Below are 27,360 nucleotides of genomic sequence, written 5' to 3'. Positions count from 1 at the left end.
AAGAGTCATTCTTTTTGCTTCAGCTGGAGTGAAATATAATATAGCATTCAAACTGGGTTAATTATCTATAAAAATGAGCCCCACTTATTCCTGTTATCTCCTTTGAATAGACAGGAAACTAAAAAGTGTGTGACTCAGTACAGGAAACTTCTGAATGGCAATCAGGTTATCAGTAGTAGTTTCTAATGTCAAAGCATCATGAGTAATCCTTTCTTATAGGAAGCCCTCTGATTCACTAGGACATTCTTTCATATCCCTGTGTATACCTCCAGTTGTTCCAAATTTGCACCTCAACTTAATTTGGAATTTTCTGAAGAATTTCATTGTTGGTGCTCATGCAATATTCTCTCATCATACAGATGCAAAATGCTCATTATGACACCAAAAATCTCAAAAGAACATTTCCAATTTGCAGGTTTAGAGAGCAGTTGATGGATTTTCTTCTTTATGGATTGCTTCAGGGGAGCAACTGTATCATGTCGGTATAAGTATAGCTCTCTCTATTTTGGGTATCCAATTATTTCTATTTCTGCAAATAATGCAGCATTTAAGATCATTGAAAGAAAAATTCGTAAAAGGCACAATGGGATATAAATATGAAATTTCAAAGGCACTCATAAATTGCCATGTATATACTGTATCTTCTTTTTCTTGTTTATTCTACAAAAATTGTTTTGCCTTGGAGCTAGCAGCAGATTGATTTGTCATGAGAAAAAGAGGATGTCAAACTGGAATACTTTATGAAGACTGAGGGAGAATTCAGGCCCAAAGAAAAATAACCCATATATAAAAACAGCAAGAACTTCAAGTACATATGCTGAATAATCTCTTGCTATTGAACATTTGAATTTATCATATAATTTTCAATGTACTATATTGTGCGATGCTGTAAAATCTATAATGAATTATCTAAATTATGCATGTTTTTTCTCTTTCTATACAAAAACCAAAATAATTCATAGCATACTATATGTTTTCCCTCATTTTTCTGGAATGGAGTAGTAACACAAAGGTTACATCTTTGGACAATGTCACCTTAAAGGGTATGCCAATCTGACTAGTTTTAAATATATTAACATTATTAACAGAGAATGAAAAGGCTCTTCATGAAGTAGATGAACAAATCTTTCATGCTACCACTAATCTCCCCACAAATATTTTTCAAAAACTCTGTTTTAAAATAGTTATAAGTGCATCTCCAGATAATAGTACTGGAATTCCCGAACATTTAACCTAGTAACATTTAAATCTTTAAAACACAGAAAATGTTAAGATGTAAATAGATAGGGTGGTGGGAAGACCCTGAAAAAAAGCCTTACTCTTGCTTGAAAGGAATCTTTTTCAAAAGAAAGCAAGAGAACCAACATCAATGTACCTAAGAAAAAGCTAACCCTCCCTCACCCCATACCACACTGAATATGCATGGTCATGAGCACCATTAGGGTAGGACTGAAAGAGATACGTAAAACAAAGTTTAAAGAAAGCTTAAATAAAATCTACATTGAAATAATGACATTGTACCTCAGTAATGGGTTGCCCTTGCTGTGTCAAATCCAGTTCCTGAGGTCTTGTCATTTTATCAATATCCAAGGAGTCCATGCTGGATGCTGCAGAGGTTATGCTGGAACGAGATGAGTTACTGATGGAGCGCACTTCCGCATCACTCACTGTGCCAGCTGATGCTGTCCTTCTGTGCTGAGCAGTAACTACAGGTTTAGCATCTTCCATTACAGATTGCTGGGCTGCTTCATCCATGCTCAAAGAAGCCTTCTCCAGCTGGGTAGTAATGTCCTCCAAGGAAAAGTTGGCATTTGAAGGCTTAGTTACCCTACCAGATGAAGAGGACGATCCTTTTATACTGCTGTGTTTACTGGAAAGTCGACCAGCAGGTGGTTTCTGAGCTACTTTTGTTTCTGTGGCTAGACGTTTCATGGCAGCACTACTGGCTGATTGTGACCCAATGCTGCTGAGCTCCTGCTCTATGGAACAAAGATCAGCCATGAGGGCATCCAGATCCACAGTCTCCCCCTGATTCAGGGCTTCTGCAAGGAACAACAGGCATTAGCTTCCTCACGATTAACCCATTTCTCAATCCTGTTCTCCAAGTAGTGCTACTTTGCAATGGACAAAGTAGAAACAATACAATAATTTCACCAATTCTGAATCTACAAACACTCAAAATAAAAAGTAGTAGTTAAAATTTAATTTAAATGTCAGAAAAATACATTTGCCAACATGAGTGTCAGGAATGGTAGCCTATGATGTCAGTGAATTGTTTTTCAAATTTACAGAAATGCTTAATGAGCAACTGTCTGGTTAAAAACTCTAGTTGACATTTTTGAAGCAATGCAGAGATGATCCCTATGCATTTTCATTATTTTATTGAAAGATGTGGCAAAATCTCCCAAACTGCTTTGAAAACCAAAACTAATTTTTTTAAATGCAAGTTTCCTGTACTACTGCCAGAGTCATAGATAATGAAAAACTGACAAAGCTTTCCATAATATTTGCTTTTTTGTTTAACCTAATTACTGCATTTCCCCTTTCACGTGCAATCTTATTTAGATTTTTTCCCCCCATTTCTATCCAATATGGCTTAAGGAATAAACTTATCAATTCACTCATTCATTAAAAAGGTTATCAGAATAATTGTTCTTTACAAATAAGTAGATTCTGATTCTCAGACATTAGCTGCTGATAGACACCCATTTTGGGACATGAAGAATTCTGTGTCACATAAACAGAATAATACAATGTAAGCAAACTAGGAAACGATGCCTTAGTATATCTGGATCCTATGTTTTAATGCTGTAGGATTTTAGCATTTTGTAAGATGGCTGTTTTCTGATAAAACAAATATTCATTCAATGTTAGAAAAAAAATTGAGGGTCTCAGATAATTGTGTTTACCATTCAAATTGTACATGGAGAAGCGATAGGAGAAATTGGCAATATTGGTTTCTTGGCGAAGAGGGGATTTCTTTACTGGCTCCATAGGCTTGTCTGTATCCAAACTCTAAAATAAATAAATAAATAAATAAATTGAGAAGAGAGAAAATAAGCTAAAATAAAGTTTGCATTTAATACAACAGAAGCTGTTGGTCAAACAATACTACAAATATGGTTGAAAGCTTAATTTCAGTGGGAGAAATGTAATCTAAGAAAATGAGTTCTCTTTTGTATGATTTGCACTAGAAAAGTATTTAGTTAACATGTTACTGACATTAAAGTCAACTGTCCAACTACGAGAGATGTTAAAATAAATTCATTCTGCTGCTACAGAACTGAAAAGAAGGAAAATATATTCTTAAATTTGTTTTTCAGTAGTATTGTTCTACGTCACCATTTTGAAAGAATTACTTGACCGAGATTTTCTACGGTTACCTGGATCAGTTTGACTATCAATGTAATTCAGAAGGAAAAAAAACATATCAGAAGCAGGAGAAAGGATTTTTTTAAAGTAAATGTGCCTAAATTATCAAATTATCTTTACTAATATGGACTATTATTTTTAAAATATATTAGTTATGAAAGTGAGCTTCACTCCATCTTATGAGAAAAGAGCACGCTTTGCATATGTTATCCATTATGGCCTTAAAATACATGTTGATATATAACAATACTTTAGCAACTGTTATGTGGCTAGATCTATTAGACAGTACTCTATGAATACTTTACCATTTATAATAAAAATGCTTAATATATTTAATTTGTTTGTAAATTCATGTTCTGCTGTTTTTGTAATTATAGAAAAATAGAAAAAGTAGGGCTAGAAGGGACCTTGAGAAGTCAAGTCCAGCAGGACCAAGTAAACCTATACCATCTCTGACAGGTATTTGTCCAACTTGTTTTTAAAAGCTTCTTGTGTGGTATCCAATGCAAAGTTTATCATGTTGGGTGTCTTCGGAAGGCTCATGATGCAGTGAGCATTGTTGTTACAGTGATGTTATAGTAATCGTTTTAACAGTAATGTTATAGATTGTAATTTCATTTATACAGTTATGAGGCTGAAAATGTGCCCTCATGGCTTAAAGCAAATCCAGGCAAAAACTCCCCAAGAGCAGAGAGGCAGTTCACGCCTCATCAGGGCATGTATGGGACAAACCAAGCCCAGCCTCACAAGAACAAGTACACTGGCCCAGGCAACAACAACAAGATCTGTTGGACTCTCCAGTGAGTCACCCCCCTTCCTTTGGTCAATTTGGGACTGCGATGAGGTAATACTCACCTGACTCTGAAGAGGGAGGGGGGACAAAGCCAGGAGGCAAGAAAATGTGTTAAAAGGGAGAGACTTTGCCATGCTCTTCCACCCTATTCCACCTACATCTACAGAAACCACACCAAGGGACTGAAGCACTGATCAAAGGAGAGAGCCTGGCTGAAGGGTGACCAGCCAGCCTGCGGTGAGAAGCACCTAAGTTTGTAAGGGCATTGAAAGCGTTAATATCAGCTTAGAATGTGCTTTGCTTTTGTTTCACTTACCAAATCTGACTTCTTATGCTTTGACTTATAATCACTTAAAATCTATCTTTGTAGTTAATAAATCTGTTTAATCTACCTGAAGCAGTGCGTTTGGTTTAAAGTGCGTCAGAGACTCCCCTGGGGATAACAAGCCTGGTGCATATCAATTTCTTTGTTAAACTGACAAACTAATATAAACTTGCAGTGTCCAGTGGGTGTAACTGGACACTGCAAGACGAAGGTTCCTAGGTTTGTATCTGGGACTGGAGATACTGGCTAGTGTCATTCGGTTACACAATCCAAGGAGCTTGGGGTTCTCACAGCAGAGCAGGGTAAGACTGGCTCCCAGAGTCATGGGTTGGAGTGGCCTGGCAGATCACCGATCCAGAGAACACCAGGGGAACGTCACATCTGTATACTGGTATAAAACTTAAAAAAAAATCTCCATGTAGACAAGCCCAAATCTCCTAAAAGCAAAGTTTCATAGGAGGAAGTAAGTTTTATCTACTACCAGAGGTTTTATTTCAATTTTTGTTTCGGGATCCAGAGGTGTGGTAGGAGCTAAAGGAAAGAGATTCCCAAACTCTAGGGAAGGGAAATTTAATTTGTGAATGCATTTCAGCTTCCAAGCTAGCCATGTAGCATTGTTAAATAGTTTGGCAGTTGAACCTCACACACAGAAATAAAAATTTTACTTCTGTTTCTTTCTTATCTTTTTTCAACTCATTTTTGAACTGTGTGATATCCATCTTTTTCCCTCCTCACCCAACACCAGTAATTCTGTCAGACATCCTCCCCAGATTTTGTTTCAGTCTTTGACCTCAATTGGGCTTGGAAAATCCAAGTGATAAAGGTGAATGTGGGCACCTTAAATCATCAGTTTCTGCACATTTAAGTTTTCTCTTCGGGAGAAAAAAAGTCATTGCTTATAACTGGGAAGACAACCATCCAAATGTAAACAGAATGTAAATCAGTGATGTACCACTGTCTTTCTCAGGCTGCAAACAGATGGCTGTAGTGCTTCTACTTTTATTCAGAGATTTCCCAAGCAGCACCTGAATGAAAATGTGCCTATTTAGAACCTAATAGGCGACAATAAAACTGTCAAGAATCATGTGAGTTTACACACCGCTGCTACTGGATACAGTTATGGCTATCAGTAGAGTCAGGAACTGGAGTTATTTGTGGATAATGAGGACCAATATGGAAACTGAGAAGAGGAGAGGAGGCTTAATTCCTCAGACTGAACCCATAGTCTCTGGCCTATAGTTTAGACCTCTTGATAAAGTCTCATCTGCTTGTTAAAAGTTTTGGTCAGGAGTACATACATTATGTATAATACAGAAATCAAGAGTTATCAAATTACTTTGTGTCCCATGAACATTTATATAGATAGGTTCTAGTGACAGCAGCAGAACAAGTTCTCACCTAAGCCTTCAGAAGGTGAATTGGTGAGTTTTATAAGACTGCTAAAAATGCTGATTGGCTACAGCAAACCAAGAGAAAATCTTGAATGGAACCAAAACACAAAATAAGATACTCCTTAACACCCTGGCACTAGAAAGCAGGATGTCCTGATGCTAACCACTAATGCAAAATGCATGAGTGCTAAATGGTATAAAGTATTGACTGCAAGTGCTACAGGGTTTAAGACTACGTTTTGTAACACTTATGGTGGGGGGGGGGAGAGGGGTTATGGAAGGCACAGTGAATTCAAAAGATGTCCTGGGCACCATAAAGTTTAAACATATACTTTTCAAAAATTTTCCATCTGGAAAAAAATCTTACTTTACGGTCCAATAAACATCCAGCGAACCTGGGAAAGAAAAATTCAGAGAAGACAGACCTGTTTTTCCTTTGCTCCAATAGTCCAGCTGGAATAGAATAATGAATGCCTAGGAATGTGCGCAGGGAGATACTCTGGATTTCTTGCAAGCTCTAATTACGCTCATGCCAAATCTTAACTATGACCTCAGTCACGTTAAGGGACAATACATTTTCAAGTAAATTGACTGTGTGACAGTCAGATATGCCAATCTGTTGATATAGATAGAAGGGTGTATGAGGTCACTTAAGGTTTTGCATGACACCACAAGTCTGATGAAGTTAGGATACATATTACTTTTCAGTACCTGTTGGAGATGGAAGTGAAAACCTTATGAAGCAATGGAACGTATTGACAACAGCACTGTGAGCAATATGAAGGTGGCAAAAAAAAAACACCACACAGGACACTTTTTCCTTAACTATTTATTTCCAGAATTTTGAGATTTTGCCTGGGTGGGGTAGGTCCTGACGCAAACTTAACTATCAGTAAATGTAATTTTTGTCCATTAATAATATGCCAATAAATTCCAAGAGGTTGCGTGTACATTATGCAGCTAATGGTGCATTATGAAGCTGAAGTGAGTTATGGGGGCTGAAGGCTAAAAATCTGTTTTGAAACTCCTCCTCTTGCAAATGTCTATGTTGAGGCAATGGAGCCAATGGCTTTGCAAAAGGTTCCTATCTAGTTAACATAACTTAGATTTGTAAACACAAGATTATGAAATAAATTTGCCACTAAATAGTTTTCTGTTCATCTAGGAATGAAGATTTTTCATGGCTCTTTATCCATAGGCTTAGAATTAAGAAAAACTGTTCCTTAAACAAAATGATATAATATACAACCTGAAATTTTTTATTCTATTTAATAGCTTATATCCATCCATAAATATATTATCCCCACTAACTTAAAAGATATTAAAGGATGGGTGCCATTTCCACAGAAAGAACGGTTACTTACCCTACAGTAAGTGTGGTTCTTTCAGATGTTGTAGTCAGTGCGAATCCCATTGTAGGTACGCATGTGCATCATACGCATGAGATCGGTGTCTTTAAAATAGCAATATCCACCAAGGCCTTGCATGCACCCTGAGCTGCCTCATGTCCAATGTAAGGGCATTAAAGGCAGAGCAGCTGAGACCTTCTCTTGGTTCCCCCCCTACCGCACTCTGAAATCTATGATAGTTGAAAACTCCAAAATGCAGGGACAGAAGGCAAGTCACAGGGTCCAACTAACAAGAAAGAACCCAGTTACCACAGGATAAATAAAAGTTTTTTGAGTATGTGTCAGTGTGGATCCCACTGTAGGTTACTGGTAAGCAGTATCCCTCGGGATCATTAGAAGAGTTTCAGCTAAATAAGTCAAACGGTGATTGAAGAAATGCTTTCCCAAACTTGGCCTCAGACTTGACCACTAAGTCAAAGAGCGATGTTTAAAAGGTTCAATAGGTTACTCTGCAATGCTCCTTTGTAGATTTCTGATATTGGCACATTCTTCAAGTAAATGGAGGACGCTGCTCGAAATCTGGCTGGTATAGGCCTTAATGTTCAGTGGGAGAGGTGCACCAGCCAGCTGACAACACAGTAATACCCTGTTATCCATTTTGTTATTTGTATGTACAGTTGGGATTATTTTTTTCCAGTGTGCATTACTTTGTACTATCAAAGCTGAATTTCATCTTCCATTTTGTTGTCCAGTCACTCAGTTTTGTGAGATCCCTCTAACTCTTCGCAGTCAGTTTTGGACTTAACTATCATGTGTAATTTAGTAACATCTGCAAACATTGGCACCTCACTGTTTACCCCCTTTTTCAGATCATTTATAAAATACGTAGAAAAGCACATAAAAGACTGAGCACAATGATACAGGCAGATGGTAAGATGAAATTGCTGTGAGGTGGACTTGGACAGAGGTGACCAAAATGCCAGCTTGTTTTAAGTAGTAGAGGATCTGCAGTATCAATGCCTGGACTGAGTCCAGACCATATTTGGCTGCCCACACCAAAAACCTCTTCTATTTAGATGAGTAAGTCTTTCTGGTCAGTGTTGTCTTGCTCTGTATCAGGAATTCTTGGACAACGAGGGAACAGTCTCTGTCTGCAGTTTTCAATCAGCCCAAGAGCATAAAGAGACTCAGAGCACATGTGCAGCCCCAACAGACATTGCTTTTCAAAAGACTCCTATCTCATGCACGTGAGGTGCATGTGCTCCCTACAGTGGGATTCACGTTGACACATACTCTAAGAATATATCAAGACATTAAAAATTAATGTGCAACATCAGTGTCAATTACTTATTGAAATATTTGACCCTTTGATTCAAAAGCACCCTGACCTGTGTGAGTTTGTCCAGCTCCCCAAGCCATTGTCCAAACATCTTGTCCAGATCTTGGTCTTCCTTATCACTATCTTCTTCTGCACCATGATCAAGTTCTTCATCTGATAATTGCTCCATCTGAAACACAAAAGAAATACAGTCAATTTACACTCAGCATTTAAAAAACAGCAACAAGGTCTCTTTGGAGGATTGCAATAGACTATTTGGGAACATTCTGCAAGACTGCAGTTCAAGAATCTTATTAAACGTCTATCTACAAATGACATCGCTACCGTGGGAAATGACATCACTGACCAAAATCATGGGAAAATTGTACCGCTAAGTAGACATTTGAATCTCATATTTCTGAGATGCTACTGAAACCTATGCAACAGGTACACTTTTTTTTTGTAAGATAGTATTAAGTCAGATAAATTTTCTGCATTAAGTAAATATATAGTTTCTGTTTTTACTCTCACAAGGCTGAAACAGAGACATATTAATATACAACAGAATCACTCAGTAATCATGCTTAGACTGGAACCCCATGTAAAATGAACTGGAGTAGATGTTCCATCTCACTCCAGTGCATTTTAGTTGCTTTTTCCTTCTAAGACCGACATTTCTTGCTACCATAGTCTGGTTCAAAACATTACAACTGTAATCAACCCTGCATTTCAAGGGAACCATTATTATTTATTTGCTAACCACTGATGTGCTTGGATTTATAACAGACACAGCCAGATTAGCAGCTACCCGAGTTTACAGCAGCTGAGCACCTGGCATACAGTAGTGACGAAAGTCCCCTCCTCAAACAGTTTACAATGTAAAAAACAGATAAAGAGAATATAGAACTCACTAAGAAACCCAGCAGCCAGGAATAACTTGGGGGAAATTTTTTTTTTATTGTTATTCTTAACTTGCTTCTTTTGGGCACTGCAAAGTCAATGAGTATTTAGGAAAGATGCTAATCAAGAAAGCATGGTAGCACAAAGTGTGTAAGAGGCAGAATGGAGAAAGACAAAGACGGAAGCAGGATATGAAATCATCAGCTCTATTCTTCTCTGCTGAAAATGAGAAAAGGATGAAGTAGCCTGAAGGAATTCCAGGTTCTGGTCCTGCCTCTTGATAAAAGTGAAGATATGAACTTCCAGAGAGCTCCTTCACAGTCGTTAGTCTCTCTGCTACTCTAGGTCACGAACGGAGGTTTGAAAACAATCCCTTGGGTGAAGAGGAGGGGAACTTTTCCCAAGTAGGTCCTCTTCTGTTATTTACAGTGATTTTTGTATGTAAAATCGCATCTTTTTGCAATGTCCTTACAGTGCTTCCTGCCATATCCATGCACGTGATTGCCCAGTCATTGCACTCCACCAAGTCACATGAAGATCATTCATGCTCAAGCAGGTGACATGGCAGGACATACCTCATATTTTGAGGCTCTCTGCCACAGTCACTGGTTTTGGGGCACTGATGAAGACCCACTTGACCACTGCATCTCCCAACTGGCCAACTTGAGTGTGGAATCCATTATGGCAGTCCCAAAAAATCAAGGCTTGATCTGCATCGGGTAGCTGATGGACTGGTAGGAGTTGGTGTACACAGGCCATTCTCTACTCTTGTTTTCAGTACTGAACCCTTGTCTATTTGGGTGACAATATCAGCGGTTTAATGGTGTGACTTCAGTTGATTCAGGTTGATGTTATATTATATAGAGAATGTCCTGGATCTGTGCAATGCTTTGTGTGTGCTACTGTACTAGCAACTTCCCTGCATATATCAGGAGGGTAATACCTGTGAGGACATAGAGCCTGTTGACGTGAGTAGGCTTAAGACATCCTGTAATATAGAGGCAGGCAGTGGTAAATACATGTTCTAGCTTCTTCTATGAAAGGGATTCTGCCCACACTGCAAAGGTATATTCAGGCATGGAGTAGTAAAGTGCCAGTGGTGATGATCACAGAATGGAGGGGTCTGCACCTTACTTCGATGTAACAAGCTTGATAAGAATGTTGTGTCATATGCTAATCTTCGGTTTAGTTTTTTCAATGTCAGCTCCAAAGGAGAGTGTGCAGTTGAGAGTAACACCAGCGCCGGCTAAACATGTAACCCTCTTCCCGCCGCTGTGTGAGGGGGCATTGTGGCTTTGATCAGCTCTGGCCAGCCAGGAAGTGATGTCATTCCTCCTCTGGCCACCGAGGGCGCGGCACTGCTCCCTGCTGCTCTGGCTCTTCCGCAGTCCCCTGAGCTCTGCTGCAGGGACAGGCCTGCACTCACCGGCGGGGGGAAGTGCAGAGACCCGGCCCCAGCTGCACCGTCAGTGAGCATTTGGGGGTGGTTTCCCTCTGCCCTCCAAGAGGCCTGCCTCCCCACGGAAGCCTGGGACCCCTCCCCCACTCCCGTCCCCCCTCATAGAGGCCTGGGGCACCACACAATTAACTGGTAAATCATAAACACTTTTTTTTAAATTAAAAGGAAGCAGGCCAAAGCAATCATTTTTAAGTGTGGGTACTTGAAGTTAGGCTCCTAATCCCATATTTAGGCAACTGAAAAACAAATAGGCCACTTCTATTTAGAGGCAAAGAGCAACTCCGGCTGCTACTAAATCACTGGGAGCTCATTATATTTGAAAATCAGCCCACTTCTTATTAAAGAGTCTAAATACGGATTTAGAAACCTAACTTTAGGTACCCAGATTTGAATAATTTTGGTCTTCATCAGCCACTGAGTCATGGCAGCAGTTTACAAGCACAAAATTTCAGTAGGCAATGATAAGTCTCCCTTCTACCTGAGCAGGTGAGAGAATGTATAGTTTCTGAACCTCCTGGCAGTGGCCCAGCTCTTCAAAATATTAATATTACTTATTTTGGCATGCAGGCAAATGGTGATTTTTAACAGTTTATAATTCTGCTGAATCCGAATTTAGTTTCATAGGACAAAAGAAAAGACACTTCTTTAGTCATAAGGCTCTCTCCATGTCAAGGATCAAAAGACACAGGTGCCAAATTACTCAGGTCCCGGCGGACCTTCGCTCCACACCAGACCCTGCCCCCAATCCACCCCTTCCTCCAAGTCCCCACCCCCACTCCTTCCAGACCCTGCTCCGCCCCAGGCCTGTCCCCTTTCCACCCCTTTCCCCAAGCCGCCACCCTTTCCCCACCTCTTCCACTCCCGCTCTGCCCCTTCCCACCTCTCTCTTCAGTGCCTCCTGTACACCATTGAACAGTTGATCGGTGGCAGGTAAGAGGCACTAGACAAGGGGCTGCAGAGCTGATCAGCAGGGCCTCAGGAGGGTGGAAGGCACTGGAGGAAGGGGGAGGAACTGATCCGAAGGTCTGTAAGTGGGTTTTCCGTGAGTGCTTCAGCCCCGGAGCACCCATGGAGTTGGCACCTATGATTAAAGATCTGCTACTAACAGTAGAGGTGTTATATGTTCTTTAAAAACAAAACAAAAAAAACCCATAAGAATCTTTTAGAAGGGAAACTGGTAGGCAACCTAAATATAGGATTCCCTACCAGCTCTCCTGTAATACACACTGGTGGTGACAATTACAGAACATAAATCGTAAGTTTTCTCTGTCTCTACTCATTACACCACAAACAAAAAAAAATATGGAAAAGGATTTCTGTAACTGGGTTTGAAATTAAAAGTGAGTCACCATAATACTATTGTGTCAGACAATTTGAATGATACCAGCACCTAAAACATAGAAAGTATAGTTACACAACCCAAGAAAGTGTGCAGGACCACTATAGTTTTCATCCTTATGATGAGAGGAGACAAAAGCAAGGATTTTTTTATTAATATATTTAAGAACCCGTTCTTCTAAAGTGACATTGCCCCTGCCACTTACAAGAGCAGTACAAAGCATCCAAAAAGCTAGAGCACTAACACGAAGTCCATAGTGACATCTAACATGCCATATTACATTCTTCCATGCTAATCCTTGAACACGTGTTCATTGCCAGCAACAGACTTTGCACTAAAAGAATTCAACTCTCTAGTCCAAGGAATTCAGCTGACCACAGTTAAGCAACATTACTCAATCCACCGGAAATGCAGTCTCACTGAATTACAAATAGCTGACGCTACGCATCTGTAAACAGAAATGCTGCTTAAATGAGCCACAGAGAATGCCAGCAATATATCCCTTCAGAGTTTAAATACTGGCTGCTCTCCAGATTTCTTCAGCAATGTTATAATACACTGTATGCTCACTGCATGAAGAAACAAAAGGAAACCTCTCTCTGAAAGAGACAGTTACAGCTGTAAGATTTCATTCCCAGCCACTTTTATGCAAGAATCAAAGAGGTTATGGTGATCATCACACAGGAAGGAAGGTTTAACCTTCTACATATTCCAAAGGTTAACTATCCATCCATCAAGATTCATTAATTTTTAAATAGGTACTGGCAATTTCTAAACATTCCACCTCTGGGCATCTCACTCACCTCAATATACTACCATGGTTCAGTTGGTCTCATGAGACAAACATATAATTTTAACTTTTACAAGAAGCATCCAACCACAGATAGCTTTACATTAAACCACTGCAGCTATATATTTGATCTGACAACTGTGAAAAAGAACAATAAGTCTATTCAGAAAAGGCCAAAGCTCTGAAATGCAATGGAAACCTGTTTATCTAACATCTGATTTAGTGGCTCAAATAATTCAGTAAGTAAGTAGCTTTAGTATCCAAATCTATTTACTAATTTTCTGTGGCTCTCCTCTCCCCCTAGTAAGTTCTCCAAGCTGCAAGGTCAGCATCATTGCAATCAATTTCCTCTACAATTCCACCACTCCTCAAAACACCCAAGACCTCCACAAGTGAATCCTGCATTCATTCCAAAATGCAAAATTTAAAAAAGGTTTAAAATTTCTAGGAGGAAAAGACTAGCAGCACAGGTGATGAACTGAGAATAGAGCATCCAATGGAGTGGAACAGATCAGGGCTGAAGAAGCCCAACAGACACTCTGAGGAGTTTGGTGGGGAGAAGAGAGAGGCATAAACCTGGGAAAGAAGGCGTCTCTCCCAAAGAAGTGAAACAAGAAATAGATAAATAAATAGTAATAATAAAATAAAAAAAAGGATGTGTATGGCTTGATTTGGCCAAATCTTGAAATATGTTGCAATTTGCAACATAAATTAACTAAAAGGTACTGGTTACTTTTTAGTTCAAAATAGCATAAATTTGAATCCTTTTACAAAATTCTAAAATATGACTTTTAGAGAAACAAAGTCATGGTTTGCACTGTTACAAATACTGAAGATATACAACTAATAAGATGTAGGACTACTACATCTACATTTAATCAAAAGGCATAAGCAACCTGGGGAACATATTTGCAGAGCTGCTGCAACTGGGTTGGTGAAAGGGACAAGCTTTTGAAGAAGAGCTCTGTGGAAGCTTGAAAGTTTGTCTCTTTCACCAACAGAAGTTGGTCCAATGAAAGAGATTACCTCCCACCCATCCTGTCTCTCTAATGGGGAAGATATTGTATTTACTGTATTAGAGAAGGATATTTACTGTGGCCAGTAACATGTGAGATTTTGTTTCAGAGAGAAACTATTCAAATCAATCATATATATATAAAAAAGTTGATTTTTTTACAACATTTCAAATTATAAAACTAAGATTTTTTTAAAAAATACTTTTCATTCATGTTTTATTTTCCCCCATATCATTTTACTTGGCTAGTGCAATGGATCAGTTTCATTTTCCCTTTCTCATGCCACAATTTTTTTTTTAAATAAATTATTTTTGAGCTCCCTAAAGTATTGCTAAGTGTTGCACACCCACACGCATATGCATACAAAAGTCCTCTTTCCCAAAGAACGTACTGTTTTTAAACATAAGAATGCTGTTAACTTTTTTACTTCAGATTCAAGTTAACAGTAATTTCAGGTACTACAGCTGTGCCCTTAAATCTCCCTTCCAATTTCTGTGATTTAAACAATCGGATTTTGGGGGGGGGGGGGGGGGGTGGGGTTATGTTCCTCTTCCCTTGATGTCATATGAAAGACACACACACACACAGGGAAGATTGACTACACAGGGGTAAAGATACTAACTTTACACAAAATGCTGTTGTGCACAAAAATATTTAAACAAGAACTTTTTTCCCCAGTTTGTCTTAGTAATCTTAGATGTTTACTTGGAATAAAAGTTGGTTAAAAAATAACACAAAACTGTTACTTAAATTGATAGTGTTATCTTTAACAATGCTATTACATTTGAGCATTAAGACATTTCTATTCCTATTAAGTTCGGTGAACACCTTTTAAAAAAAAAGATTAAATTTGGAGGCTAAGTTACTTGGTGCTTTTTATATAGGAATGTAACATACAATTCCACACCCACCCACTCACCCTTGGGAAATCTTACTGATGTAGAATGATCAAATATATGGAAATTATAAAATAATGTAGGCAGTACTTAACATTTGCAGAGGTTTTACGTGGCTAGCCTCTTTGTCCCTTACAGTATAGTGGGCAGCAAAAGAAGGGTGACAAACTGTATTTTGCAATTAATTTATTCAGTAGCATTTTTCATACTTTATTCTTCCAGTAGAAGAGAGTATCCAGTAATTATTACTGCATGTTTATGAAGACCTGATCTAAAGGAAATAGAATCCCCATGCTGCAAACTGCTCCTCTAATTATTTTAACCTGGCATCAGACACTTTGCCCTAATTCTATTTACTCACTAGATAAAATTTAGCAGCCCAAGGAAAGCTTTTACAAGCACAGTACTGTTTTACATCAGGAAGCCTGGTACTAAAATTCTGTGCTGTCTGCCAACTCCTTTGCAGCTCCACCCAAGCCATCCTAACATCAACTGTATTTCCTATAAGTCAGTGTCTGTTCCCAAAAAGCATACTTAGGGCTTGTCTACATCAGAAAGTTGCAGCGCTGGTGAGGGAGTTACAGCGCTGCAACTTTGAGAGTGTCCACATCTGCAGGGCATCACCAGCGCTGCAACTCCCTGTTTGCAGCGCTGGCCGTACTCCCGTTTTGTCTCGGGTGTAGAGGATCCAGCGCTGGTGATCCAGCGCTGGTAATGCAATGTAGACACTCACCAGCGCTTTTCTTGACCTCCGTGGAAGGAGGAAGCCTCTGGTAATCAAGCTGGTTTCCTTTCCCGGTTTGCTCTCTCGGTCCCGGAGCCAGCCAGCAAACCGCAGGGAAGGAGACCTGCTTGCTCGGGGTTCCGGGACCGAGAGAGCAAACCGGGAACGCCGCGGTTTGCTCTCTCTAGGTCCCGGAGCCAGCCAGCAAACCGCGGGGAAGGAGACCTGCTTGCTCGGGGTTCCGGGACCGAGAGAGCAAACCGGGAACGCCGCGGTTTGCTCTCTCGGTCCCGGAGCCAGCCAGCAAACCGCGGGGAAGGAGACCTGCTTGCTCGGGGTTCCGGGACCGAGAGAGCAAACCGGGAAAGGAAACCAGCTTCGCCGCGGTTTGCTCTCTCGGTCCCGGAACCCCGAGCAAGCAGGTCTCCTTCCCCGCGGTTTGCTGGCTGGCTCCGGGACCGAGAGAGCAAACCGCGGCGTTCCCGGTTTGCTCTCTCGGTCCCGGAACCCCGAGCAAGCAGGTCTCCTTCCCCGCGGTTTGCTGGCTGGCTCCGGGACCGAGAGAGCAAACCGCGGCGTTCCCGGTTTGCTCTCTCGGTCCCGGAACCCCGAGCAAGCAGGTCTCCTTCCCCGCGGTTTGCTGGCTGGCTCCGGGACCGAGAGAGCAAACCGCGGCGAAGCTGGTTTCCTTTCCCGGTTTGCTCTCTCGGTCCCGGAACCCCCCTTGAAGCCGCCCAACAGCGCTGCAGTGTGGCCACATCTAACACCACTTGCAGCGCTGGTTGCTGTAAGTGTGGCCACTCTGCAGCGCTGGCCCTATACAGCTGTACTAATACAGCTGTAACAACCAGCGCTGCAAAATTTTAGATGTAGACATGGCCTAAGATGATCAAACATCTCATCTCATTTAGATTTAAACTCACTCACCTCACTGGCCCTGGAAGGTGAATATTCTTACCACTAACCCCATTGCTGATAATGGACACCGCTGAGTGACAAGTTTTGCCAACAAAGTGCTGGTGTAGCCATGGCCCAGTCTATTCATATAGAGTACAATGAAGGATCAAGATCTTGGACTCAACTTGCCATATTGTCCACAACAAGTCAGAATTTACTTGCTTGTGGGAACCAGAAAAATTTTGGACAGAAATTATTAGTGATTCTGGGTTACCTCCATTTGTGGGTGTCATGACGCACGTTACAGGGGCCTGACTGTCCAAAATTGCTGAGCAGCTGCCTTCTAAAATAAAAACAAAAAAAAACAAAAAAACCAGGACTCTAAGATGTCTCGGGCTTTGTACCCAAACATTGAAGGAACAAAAATCCCTAGACACTTATGAAAATTTTGGAACCAGTTTAATGGCAAGGGAATATTTCTTTCTTTTTCTATAATCTATTATAATGGCAAGTTTTAGCTTTTTTGGGAAGGTACCTTAGTAGGGTTCATCAAAATTAAATAAAATAGCTCACATCACATTTTTGAGGTTTTTTCAAATTCAATTCTCATTTCTAGGTTTTCTAGAACACATATTATAGGACCCTTCTAAACTATCAAAACTTTTGTGTTGATGAAACAGTGAGAGAATTGGGAATATCAAACAAACAAAAAACAAAAAAACCAGGACTCTAAGATGTCTCGGGCTTTGTACCCAAACATTGAAGGAACAAAAATCCCTAGACACTTATGAAAATTTTGGAACCAGTTTAATGGCAAGGGAATATTTCTTTCTTTTTCTATAATCTATTATAATGGCAAGTTTTAGCTTTTTTGGGAAGGTACCTTAGTAGGGTTCATCAAAATTAAATAAAATAGCTCACATCACATTTTTGAGGTTTTTTCAAATTCAATTCTCATTTCTAGGTTTTCTAGAACACATATTATAGGACCCTTCTAAACTATCAAAACTTTTGTGTTGATGAAACAGTGAGAGAATTGGGAATATCAGTTTCTCTTCCACTATTATTATAGGTTTTCTATATGAAAGAAAAATAAAAGCAAAATTCTATAGAAAACCAGAAAACAAGATTTAAAACAGAAATGACATACCGAGACTGACCAATACTGTAGGCCTCACTACACCAGAAAGACTACTTTGTTGTAGGATTGCGTTGAAATAAGATCCACCTTCTTCCCTAAATAAACTGGCTATGAAATTTGCTTCCAGACGAACTTCAAACAGTTGAGTCTGTTCAGTTTTCAATGCATATAAAAATATGGGTTTGTTATTCTACTTTATTGCTCTATGGAAAAGTACTTAGCTCCTCAGAAGTAGAACTCTGTAATCATTTACATTTTCAGTTACACAATTAAACACTCTTAAATTAGTAAAAACTCATTCACCATTCAGGAAAAGTATTTAATGCTGTCATGTTTGTTTTTAAGCAAAGCATCATTGTTTTTAACCTATCAAGGCCAATATGAGACACAAAAGGTTTTAAAATGTGTGAGAACACAGAAAAGACCATAGAAAATGAAACTTCACATGAATTAAGGTTAGCAACTTAAAATTGTGTGTCAAAAGCAACCTCCTTTTCATGGTTCAGAATTTTCTTAAGTAAGTTACAGTCACAGTAAGATAACAGCTGATCTTTGGGGCCCAAGGCAAGTTTGAGTCAAAATGAATTAAAAGTTCCTTGCTATGAAATACAATTAAGACTAATGACATAGTGGTACAAACTCATGCCATCAGATAAGATGAATACGGTCAGGATCTACTCCAATTGAACCCAACAGGATATTGTAGTAGGCACCGTGAACAGTAAAAAGTATTTTCAGGATCAGATTCTAAGGACTTGACTACACCAGTGGTTCGCAACCTTTCCAGACTGCAATACCCCTTTCAGGAGTCTGATTTGTCTTGCGTACCCCCATGTTTCCCTTCATTGAAAAACGACTTGCTTACAAAATCAGACATAAAAATGCAACAGTGTCACAGCACACTATTACTGAAAAATTCCTAACTTTCTCATTTTTACCATATAATTATAAAATAAATCCATTGAAATATGAATATTGTACTTACATTTCAGTGTATAGTATATAGAGTAGTATAAACAAGTAATTGTATGACATTTTAGTTTGTGTACTGTTTCACTGGTGCTTTTTTATGCAGCCTGTTATAAAACTAGGCAAATATCTAGCTGAGTTGATGTACCCCCCGCACCCCCGGAAGACCTCTGCATACTGCCAGGGTACATGTACCCATGGCCGAGAACCATTGATCTACACTATACTTATTTGGGAAGTCTCCTATCATATAGTTACCAGTGGTGACAGAATAGAAAACAAAGAACAACCCTGCAATACATTCAAAAGGCAGAAGGCCCATGATTAGACACAAATGGTATGTTGTTTTTTAAAATAATCCACATGCTACTGTAATAAGCACTATAAAAATGTGGATACCTCAGTGCCTACAAACAAGAGAGATAGTACTATCAACTAGGTACTGACAGACAAGCCACCCTTTGGCCAGTTAGCCTCTGTTAAATCTCTCTCTCTGTTTTTTGTTTGTTTGTTTGTTTGTTTTTTTAACTGATTGGCCTTTTCTGGTTAAATGCCTGTTACTGCAGACTTCCCTGTATTAAAAAGACATAATAAAAAGCAAACAAAGAATTAAATAAAAGATACTAGGGTAAAGTAACATTCATGTTGCATAAAGTACTTAAAAGTCATATATTTGAATAAGCAACCTCTTTTATTTAAATCCAGCCCATTGGGCATACATATTCTGGCTGACATTTTCAAGGAAGCCTACAGGAATTGAGTGCCTAACTCCACCAGGTTCCTTAACCATCATCAATTTTGCCCATACTATTTTAGATATGCCAGTGTATCTAAGGTTGTGGAGCCAAATGGACTCTCTCTTGTATACAATCACACGATTAACTATTCTATCAACATATACCACACGCACACACAGGGCACAATAAAGGTAGCAGTTCAGCTTTAACTTTCTCGTTTCCTGATTAATGCACAATGCAGTATTAAGGTTGTGCATGTAACAGTTTTTTGCTTGGTTGCTTATGGGTTCCCTCCTCCCCTCCACATTTAATATAAATATATACAGACAAATAAAATTGAACATATTCAGGCAATTAGAACCCAAAAACCTTGATCAATCTTCAAGGAAACTTAAATGTATCCCTATTCACGATATCAGTATATCACTGAGAAACTAGACTCTGCTGTAGTTTATCCAAAAGGTGAATCTGAATTCTCACTTTGAATTCTCAAGAGTGGACTGGGTTTCCGAATTACTTCAGGCTATAAAATTGTGGCTAATAAATCAGACAGCAGACGAAAGCTGAGCCAAAATTAAATTTGCTCTATGGAAAGCTATCCAGGATATGAACAAAAGTAATTCACAAAGTTCTAGCAACGGATCAAAATTAGTTTCAGTATACTTTAATACTTACTTTATTCTTCTTAAATATTGAGTGTCCGTCCACACAGGGACCAAAATAAATTCCAACACACTGGACTCCAATGCCATTCAGAACCCATCAAACTTTTCAACAGTAAAAAAATTTCTTACAATTTGCTGTTACTGGCTTTAAGAACAACAATATATTCAGCAGTTCTATCTTTAAAAGCTGAAGGGATAACAACTCTGCTTGAATATTTATGAGTAGAAACTTGGAAATTTACATAAAAAAATTCAACATTCATTTTTCTTGACAAGACTGAAAGAAGGGTAGTTAGACAACAGCCTTAGGAATCTCCTCCAAACAAATCTTTTCACCAGATTTCTACTTAATTTAAAGCATACACTAGAAAACAGTACCCCTTTCACCATAATATCCAAAACAGTGTTAGAAACATAGTTCAGATAAATGAATACTTTTTAGTTCTGTTACTTAATTTTAGATGCAGCAGACATAGAAATCACTAAATGTGGCCTGGTGTTTGCATATTATTACTTAACCACAAATGCAGCTAGATAACATATATGGTTCAAAATATTTGTCAGTCACAAAATTCAAATTCAAACCACCATATAAACAAGATTTTTTTTTTTTAATATTATGCCCCATAACAGTCTCCTGAAAATCAACTACTTTTAGACACAACTTTGCAAAAGTTATGCTTCAGGTTATAATTTTCCAGGCTTGTTCTCACCTGATCAGGTGAAAACTTAAGGAAAGTTTGATAAAAATCCTTTGGCTGTTTCAGTTACCCAAGTGTGAAAACCAAAAGGCTGTTTACAAATTGTCAGTTATTTTTCCACGTAGGTGTTTTATGGAATAATTAAAATATACAGGTTATTAGTTAAAATTCTGCATTTATCAAGTCCACAAAATAATGTCCATTGACAAGTTTTAAAAAACAGATTAATAAAGGACTAAATGTAATGTGTAACATTAGTACATTGTTTTAAAACCACTTTTAGCATTAACCTAGATTAGAAAACTATAGTTCATTAAGTCTACATTTAAAGATGCCTTGCAAAAGGAAGACGAACATTGGGCATATGCTGTTTTTCACTTCTTTAAGATGTACAAAGAATGCCTGATTATATTGTAATATCGAATTATGAAATTTTTCCAGCTATTTTTTATATTATAAAAAGACAAATACTGTATTATCTAGCTTGGGCACCTATGACTGGAGGAACTATTGAAATGGTGGCACAAGGAAGGAATTAAATGTTGAACTAGTAAGAGGATAAGATTTTTTCCATCTGAATATTTAAAACTCTGTTTTGTTGGTTTATAGATTCTTATTCAAAATGTTAATTAGTCAATGAAGATTTAACATCATCACCACTTCAGATATGTTAAGATGTCATCATAAACATCTCTTGTACTTTCTTTAATTCTCCAATTAAAAACTAGGGAATATCAGCATTTACATTTTTGAGTTTTCTACATTAACAGAAAAAAACAACACATCTTCTCAGGTCTTTTTAATACATCAAAGCAGTAAAGAAGACCAACTTTTAAAATATCATTTGTGGGTCACATTTAAACAATAATGTAGTGCTTTATTTCAATACACAGTCATTTCAATACACGTTCATATGGTTCAGGTGTTTTATCTGGAGCATATTAAAAGTCACACACTATGTATTAATTTCATTTGGTAATCATTTAATGTTTCATTTGGCATTGAATTTCATTTTATAAAAAAAGTATCTAAAATGATGAAACATTTTGGCTGACAAACCGAGTGCAAGAAAATCAGGTAATTCAACTGTCAATTCCCTTAACAGTTTGAATTATAATTATGAGGAATGGAGGGGAAGACACTGCCTCAATTCAGTACACAGGATGGATAATGATTAGTGAATGAAATCAGGGTTGTATAGTCAAGGAGATGGTTTTCCATAGGACTCCTGCCCTCATTTGTTGTAAGATGTATAATAAATGAAGCAGAGAACTTCAAAAGAAAAGGATGATCTTATGGTTAAGAATGTCACCCAGGAGAATAGGATTCTCTTCCTACTTCTCCCACAGCGTTCCTAAATGATGCTGCACAAATCACATAATCCAAACTATTTAAAGATGATCATGAACTACGTGTTCCTCATTTTCCAGATGCCAAATAAGACACAATTGGGGTCACATTTCCAAAAGTGCTGAGGACTCAACTGTAAATGAAGATGGCTGGAACTCTGCTTTAAACACAAAGTGCTACAAAAATGCAAAATACTCTGGAAAAGAAATCAGGTCCTTTATATCTCAATTTGGGCACTGAAAATGAAATCTGTCTCAGCTTCCCATCTATAAAACAGGAATACTACCATCTAAACTTATAGGAGATTTGGTGAATAAATACATTAATATCTGAGAAGCATTCTTATACTACGGGCACAGCACCACAAAAAAGTCCAAGAGGCAATATATATAATTTTTGACTCAGAGCAGGGTTTGTATGGCGGGTTTTAAATAACTTGTGAGACGCACTGAATCAGGAGGATTGTGCACTGAATGAGACAGAAGTTCTATAGAAAAAATAGCATGCGATCATGCAATGAAAGACTGTCTACTAATGCACATATACAAGGGGGCCAAATGAAGGTTCCGTAGACAATTTAATTCAGCCATTTCCTAACTTTTCAATGTTTATTTTTAAAACTCTTCTGAGGTTGCAAAGTCACAGTTTTTGGGGGATATAATTTAAATATATTTGGAGAATTCGCCTCAAGACAAAGACATTTACAAAGGTGATTGGAAAAAATTTGCTAGGATTATGTTGCATCTTATGTCAACCATTTGGGTGGCTCCCAGTTTAAAAAAAAAGCAAAGGCTTTGTTTTGCCAGGTGAAAGAAATATTTACAAAAGGTATGTCTGATTACAGAGATATATTTCTTAACTGATGCAGTGATTTTAAAATTCGTCAAACTGTGTGGCCTTTGGCACGCAGCCTGTCAGGGAAATCTGCTGTTGGGCTGGGCCAGTTTGTTTATCTATAGCGTCCACAGGTTTGGCCAATCGCAGCTCCCACTAGCCATGGTTCACCGTTCCAGGCCAATGGGGGCTGCGGGAAGTGGCATGGGCTGAGGGATGTGCCAAAGGTTGCTAATCCCTGCTTTAAAGGGACTGCTGAGCACACAACCCTCTGAAAGTCAATCAAATTGGGGATCCAAAAAAAGTCACTAGACACTTTTGAAAATCTTGTCTTGAAGCTTCTTCTAGTCACACAAAGATGCTTATGAACAACAACTTTTATGGCTTAATGACTTTTACAACTCCTGCAGTGCCTCCAACCCCCATTTATACTGAGTAGCTTGCAATTATATTGGCAGTCTTACTGGGAAGTAAATAAGCATGGAACAAAATCAGTATGAAGATGGGACACTATAACAAGAATAGAAAAGAGAAGGAATGATCTGGTGAGTGCTGGCCTAAGCCAATGCACATCTTGCACATATGCACAGTGTAACCTCATTTAGCTGAGCAATTTATAAGCTTAGGGCTATAATCATTGTAAGCCTTACTATCCCTGTGCAAAGTCTGATTTTAAAGGCTCTTAACCTGGCCTACTTAAAACCATTTTCTACCAGGTTGCTCAAGGGTACTTCTTAGCAACAGTAAGATACATTTTATATAAGATGTGGTTATTTTTTAAACAAGAAAGATTTTTGTTTTGTTTTAAAAACTCTCCTGATAACTACCAATCTGTATTACTTTTTGTTCTAAACTTAAAAAGATTACTCTCCGAAAAAAAATAAAATAAAAAAAAAGTCACCCTGAAAAATTTCAGAAAGTTTGAAAACAGGGACTTGGAACGGAAAACATTGTATGACCTCAGTTATGATGTTTGCTGCCCCCATGACTCCCATTATAGTACTAAGTTAATAAAAGGTATAAACATAAAAGATAACTAAGCTGCTGAGCGTTTTTAAAGTGACAAGGTTTTTAAAATCTGACCCCTGAAATCAGTTATATGCTTCGTACTCTTCTCCCACTGTCTCACCAGGAAGGCTTCCCTTACCATCAACATCAGGTAACTAACATAGTTAAACTGGTCTTCCATGTGAAACCCAATTGTACTCCAGCTCCAAAGGCAACATGGAAGGAGTATTAGATTAGATTAGAAACTTTACTTTAGTTCACTTCCCCTTTCCTTCTTATTACTGAGGACTTGATCATTCAGTGTGAACTTTTACATTTTGTTCAAGGTTACAACATAGCTTTGGACTATAAAGATAATTGCTAAATTTTGTCCCTTACAAAATTCTTAACAGGAGCTTAAGACACGATTTTAATGGCTTAAAGCAGCTGGGAGATGGAGGATGAACATATTAGGCAATCTTTAAGCAAAGAAATCCAAAAAAACAAACAAACCAAAAAAATAAGTAAACTACCATGCATTTCAACATACTTCAAACTGATGCCTATCAGATGAGTGCCCAATCGCTCCCTTCAGTAGGTAGATAGTCCTTTCTTGGTATGGTAATCAGCAGATGTGACAGCCAGGTCCCATTTCTAGCAGGCTAAGTGCACGTCCTTTCCTGCTGTTGTGCATTAGGGGTGGCACGTCTCTTTACACTTCTTACCTCTGTTGACCCATGCAACAAGCAGGGTTTTATCTTTAAACATAAGAAAACCTTAATGCATGTATACTAAGAGTGTTTTGCAATTTCCTTTAAACAGGCTGGAGCTGCAGTAAAATAGCAATTTAAAAAAGTTAAAAGTATGTATAGCCACACAAGGTAACCAAACACACCTAACAGGATTCCTCACACTACCACTGAAATTAAATACATGTCTACACACGACTTTTAAGACAAACTGTCTTAATGCCTTTTCCTTTAGTAGTTTGCAGTGTTGTAGCTGTGCTGGTGCTAGGATATTAGAGAGACAAGATGGGTGAAGTAATATTCTTTATTGGACCAACTATTTTTGGTGAGAGAGAAACAAGTTCTTGAGCTTACTCAGAGCTTTGAGCTTACTCAGAGCTCTTCTCCAGGTCTTAGAAATGTACTTCGTATCACAGCTAAATACAAGGAGAAAAAGACTGTTTAGCGTAAATAGTTAACACATTTCCCTTTAGTTGTCATTTTAGGCTTAAAAACAGACATGATTTTTACTAAGCTTTCTTAAAAAAAAAAATCAACGTTCACATGAATATCTATCATTTTGGAATATTAATTTCTGCAGCCACACAAATCCTGTACGTTATCTTCTGAACAAGCAACTTATTTCCTTACTGCTTTCTAAAACTGGGATGAAAGTAATCAGCTATATCTGAATATCCAAGTCAGAATAAGTACAAACTTCTGACCCTTCACATAATTTCTATGTTAATAATCACAGCTGGCAACTAAAGCTCAAACTGCTTACAAATATTTGTCTAGCATTAGAGCTCAGGTATGTATCCCCAAAATGTCAGATGGGAACAATGACCGGTCTCAGACAAGCTACTGAAGGGAGCATTCATAATAATGGCTATGTAGGAATGATTGGAAATAGGCAACCAGAAGAAATTACTTGTCCGTATTTGTCTGGAGTGTGATGAAAAATAAGGCATGCCTGAGTTGATCTTGAAAAATGCCATTATAGATAACTTACAATACAAGGAGAGAAGCAATTTTTGGGGAGAACAAGGTAACTTTATAAGAATACCAAGTTTCAAATACTGCCAAACTTGTAACATCATAGGAATAATCCTTAGATCAATTTTTGAGACAAGGGACAATAGCAATCTCCACAGATTCACACTCATGCTATGTGATGGGGGGATGCAACAAGTTGCTAGTATGGATGGGAAACTCTAAGCGAGTATTCAGTAGAATGAACACACACAAACATGAACTTCTGCTTGGCTGGTGGCTTTCAGAAAAAGGAGCAACAGTTTTTCCTCAAATTCATATCCAATACTACAGTTTTTAGACCTCATTTTAATTAACTCCAACAAACTGATGTCTCAATTTTTGAACTAAGATTATCCAAGCACTTCCCAACTGTTGGGTCAGTTATTGAGGTTAGCATGCAGGTGCTGGGTAGTGTTGGTGGCCTGTAATATACAGATCGTCAGACTAGACGATGTGATGGTCCCTTCTGACCTTTAATTCTATGACAAAGTACATGAATATCCAAAAGTCTCTTTAGGAGGTGCTCACTAATACTATTTGGACATCAAGGTGGTGATCTATCATGGCTTAAGAACTTTAATTTATTTTTGAAAGCATGAAAACGAGAGAATGATCACAAGAACAAAAAGCAGCACACACTGAATTCTACAAGTTTCTGCTTACAACTAACTTTCCCCAGAAATGTAACAAAAAGCTGGCTTATGCTCTCAAAAGTCATCAGAACTGACCACTATTATATCCTAGAAGATTTGAAAGGCCCCGCATCTTTGGAGACTATCTATAGGAGACCAGAGGAGAAATTACATCCAAAAATTCTTGGAATTTCTGCTGAAAGGGCTAACAATCACATCTGAAGGAGAAGGCAAACAGTAAAACCTTTATTCTCTCTAATATCTTTCAAGTCTAATCTAGTGGCTCGCCAAACAGATACTCTCTTGAAAAGGAAGAGATATATCATTCATTATGTTCAATTTCCTGAACCAAGACATCAGCCAGAGAAACCAACTGGATGTAAGGCTAATTGTCATAAAATTAGAGCATCTCAGATTGCATCATGTCACAGAAGATCTTTTATGAGACAACCTGTAGACTTCTTAAAGCCATTGCTTAGCTAGTGACTCTATGAAAGGAAGGCTTTCTCCGAATAAAATTTTGCTTAAAAAATTCTAACTAAGCAGAGGGTACAACTTCAGGTGTGTCCACTAAACCCATTTTCCCATAAATCCACTCCTCTCACCAGCTGCAGGAGTAGTCTTGCCACTTCTCTAAGCATGAACTGGGGAAAGAGAATAAACGAATATAGTATGTATAATCTTAAAGTCATTTTAAAATGCAGTCTGTCTGTGGTATAAATTTCTCAATATCTTCATTATGCGATGTAAGAGCTTATATCAGTGAAACACTGACTGTACTTTCCTCCTTCAAATAATGTTGACTCATTGGACATGTTTGTGCTGTAGCCAAACAAACTTGAGTAGAAACAGAATGTCCATGTAGAAAATGTAACTAAAATATTTTAATTCAAGTAGAAACTAAAAACTAGATTCCGAAATAGTTTAAGAGAGCTACTCAGTGTAAGTGGCAGTATTTCTGTAGATTAAAATTCTGCAAACCACTACTGAGCTATTTTTAAATTATTAGCAG

At 38.4% G+C, this 27,360-nt stretch overlaps 1 protein-coding gene across 4 annotated transcripts in view; it reads right to left on the bottom strand.

The window, feature by feature from the left end:
• Positions 1–27,360, bottom strand: part of RAPH1 (Ras association (RalGDS/AF-6) and pleckstrin homology domains 1) — a 165,114-nt gene that overhangs the window by 79,220 nt on the left and 58,534 nt on the right. For all 4 annotated transcript variants that reach the window (XM_030580421.1, XM_030580422.1, XM_030580423.1 and 1 more), the window contains exons 2-4: positions 8,619–8,738; positions 2,910–3,015; positions 1,522–2,042 (exon numbers count right to left, since the gene is read on the bottom strand). In XM_030580421.1, coding sequence (XP_030436281.1) covers positions 1,522–2,042; positions 2,910–3,015; positions 8,619–8,738 — 747 coding nt within the window. The remainder of the gene's footprint in view (positions 1–1,521; positions 2,043–2,909; positions 3,016–8,618; positions 8,739–27,360) is intronic.

This window comes from Gopherus evgoodei, chromosome 11, assembly GCF_007399415.2.
Source record: "Gopherus evgoodei ecotype Sinaloan lineage chromosome 11, rGopEvg1_v1.p, whole genome shotgun sequence".
Lineage (NCBI taxonomy): Eukaryota > Metazoa > Chordata > Testudines > Testudinidae > Gopherus > Gopherus evgoodei.
This window is presented reverse-complemented; position numbering and strand designations above follow the sequence as displayed.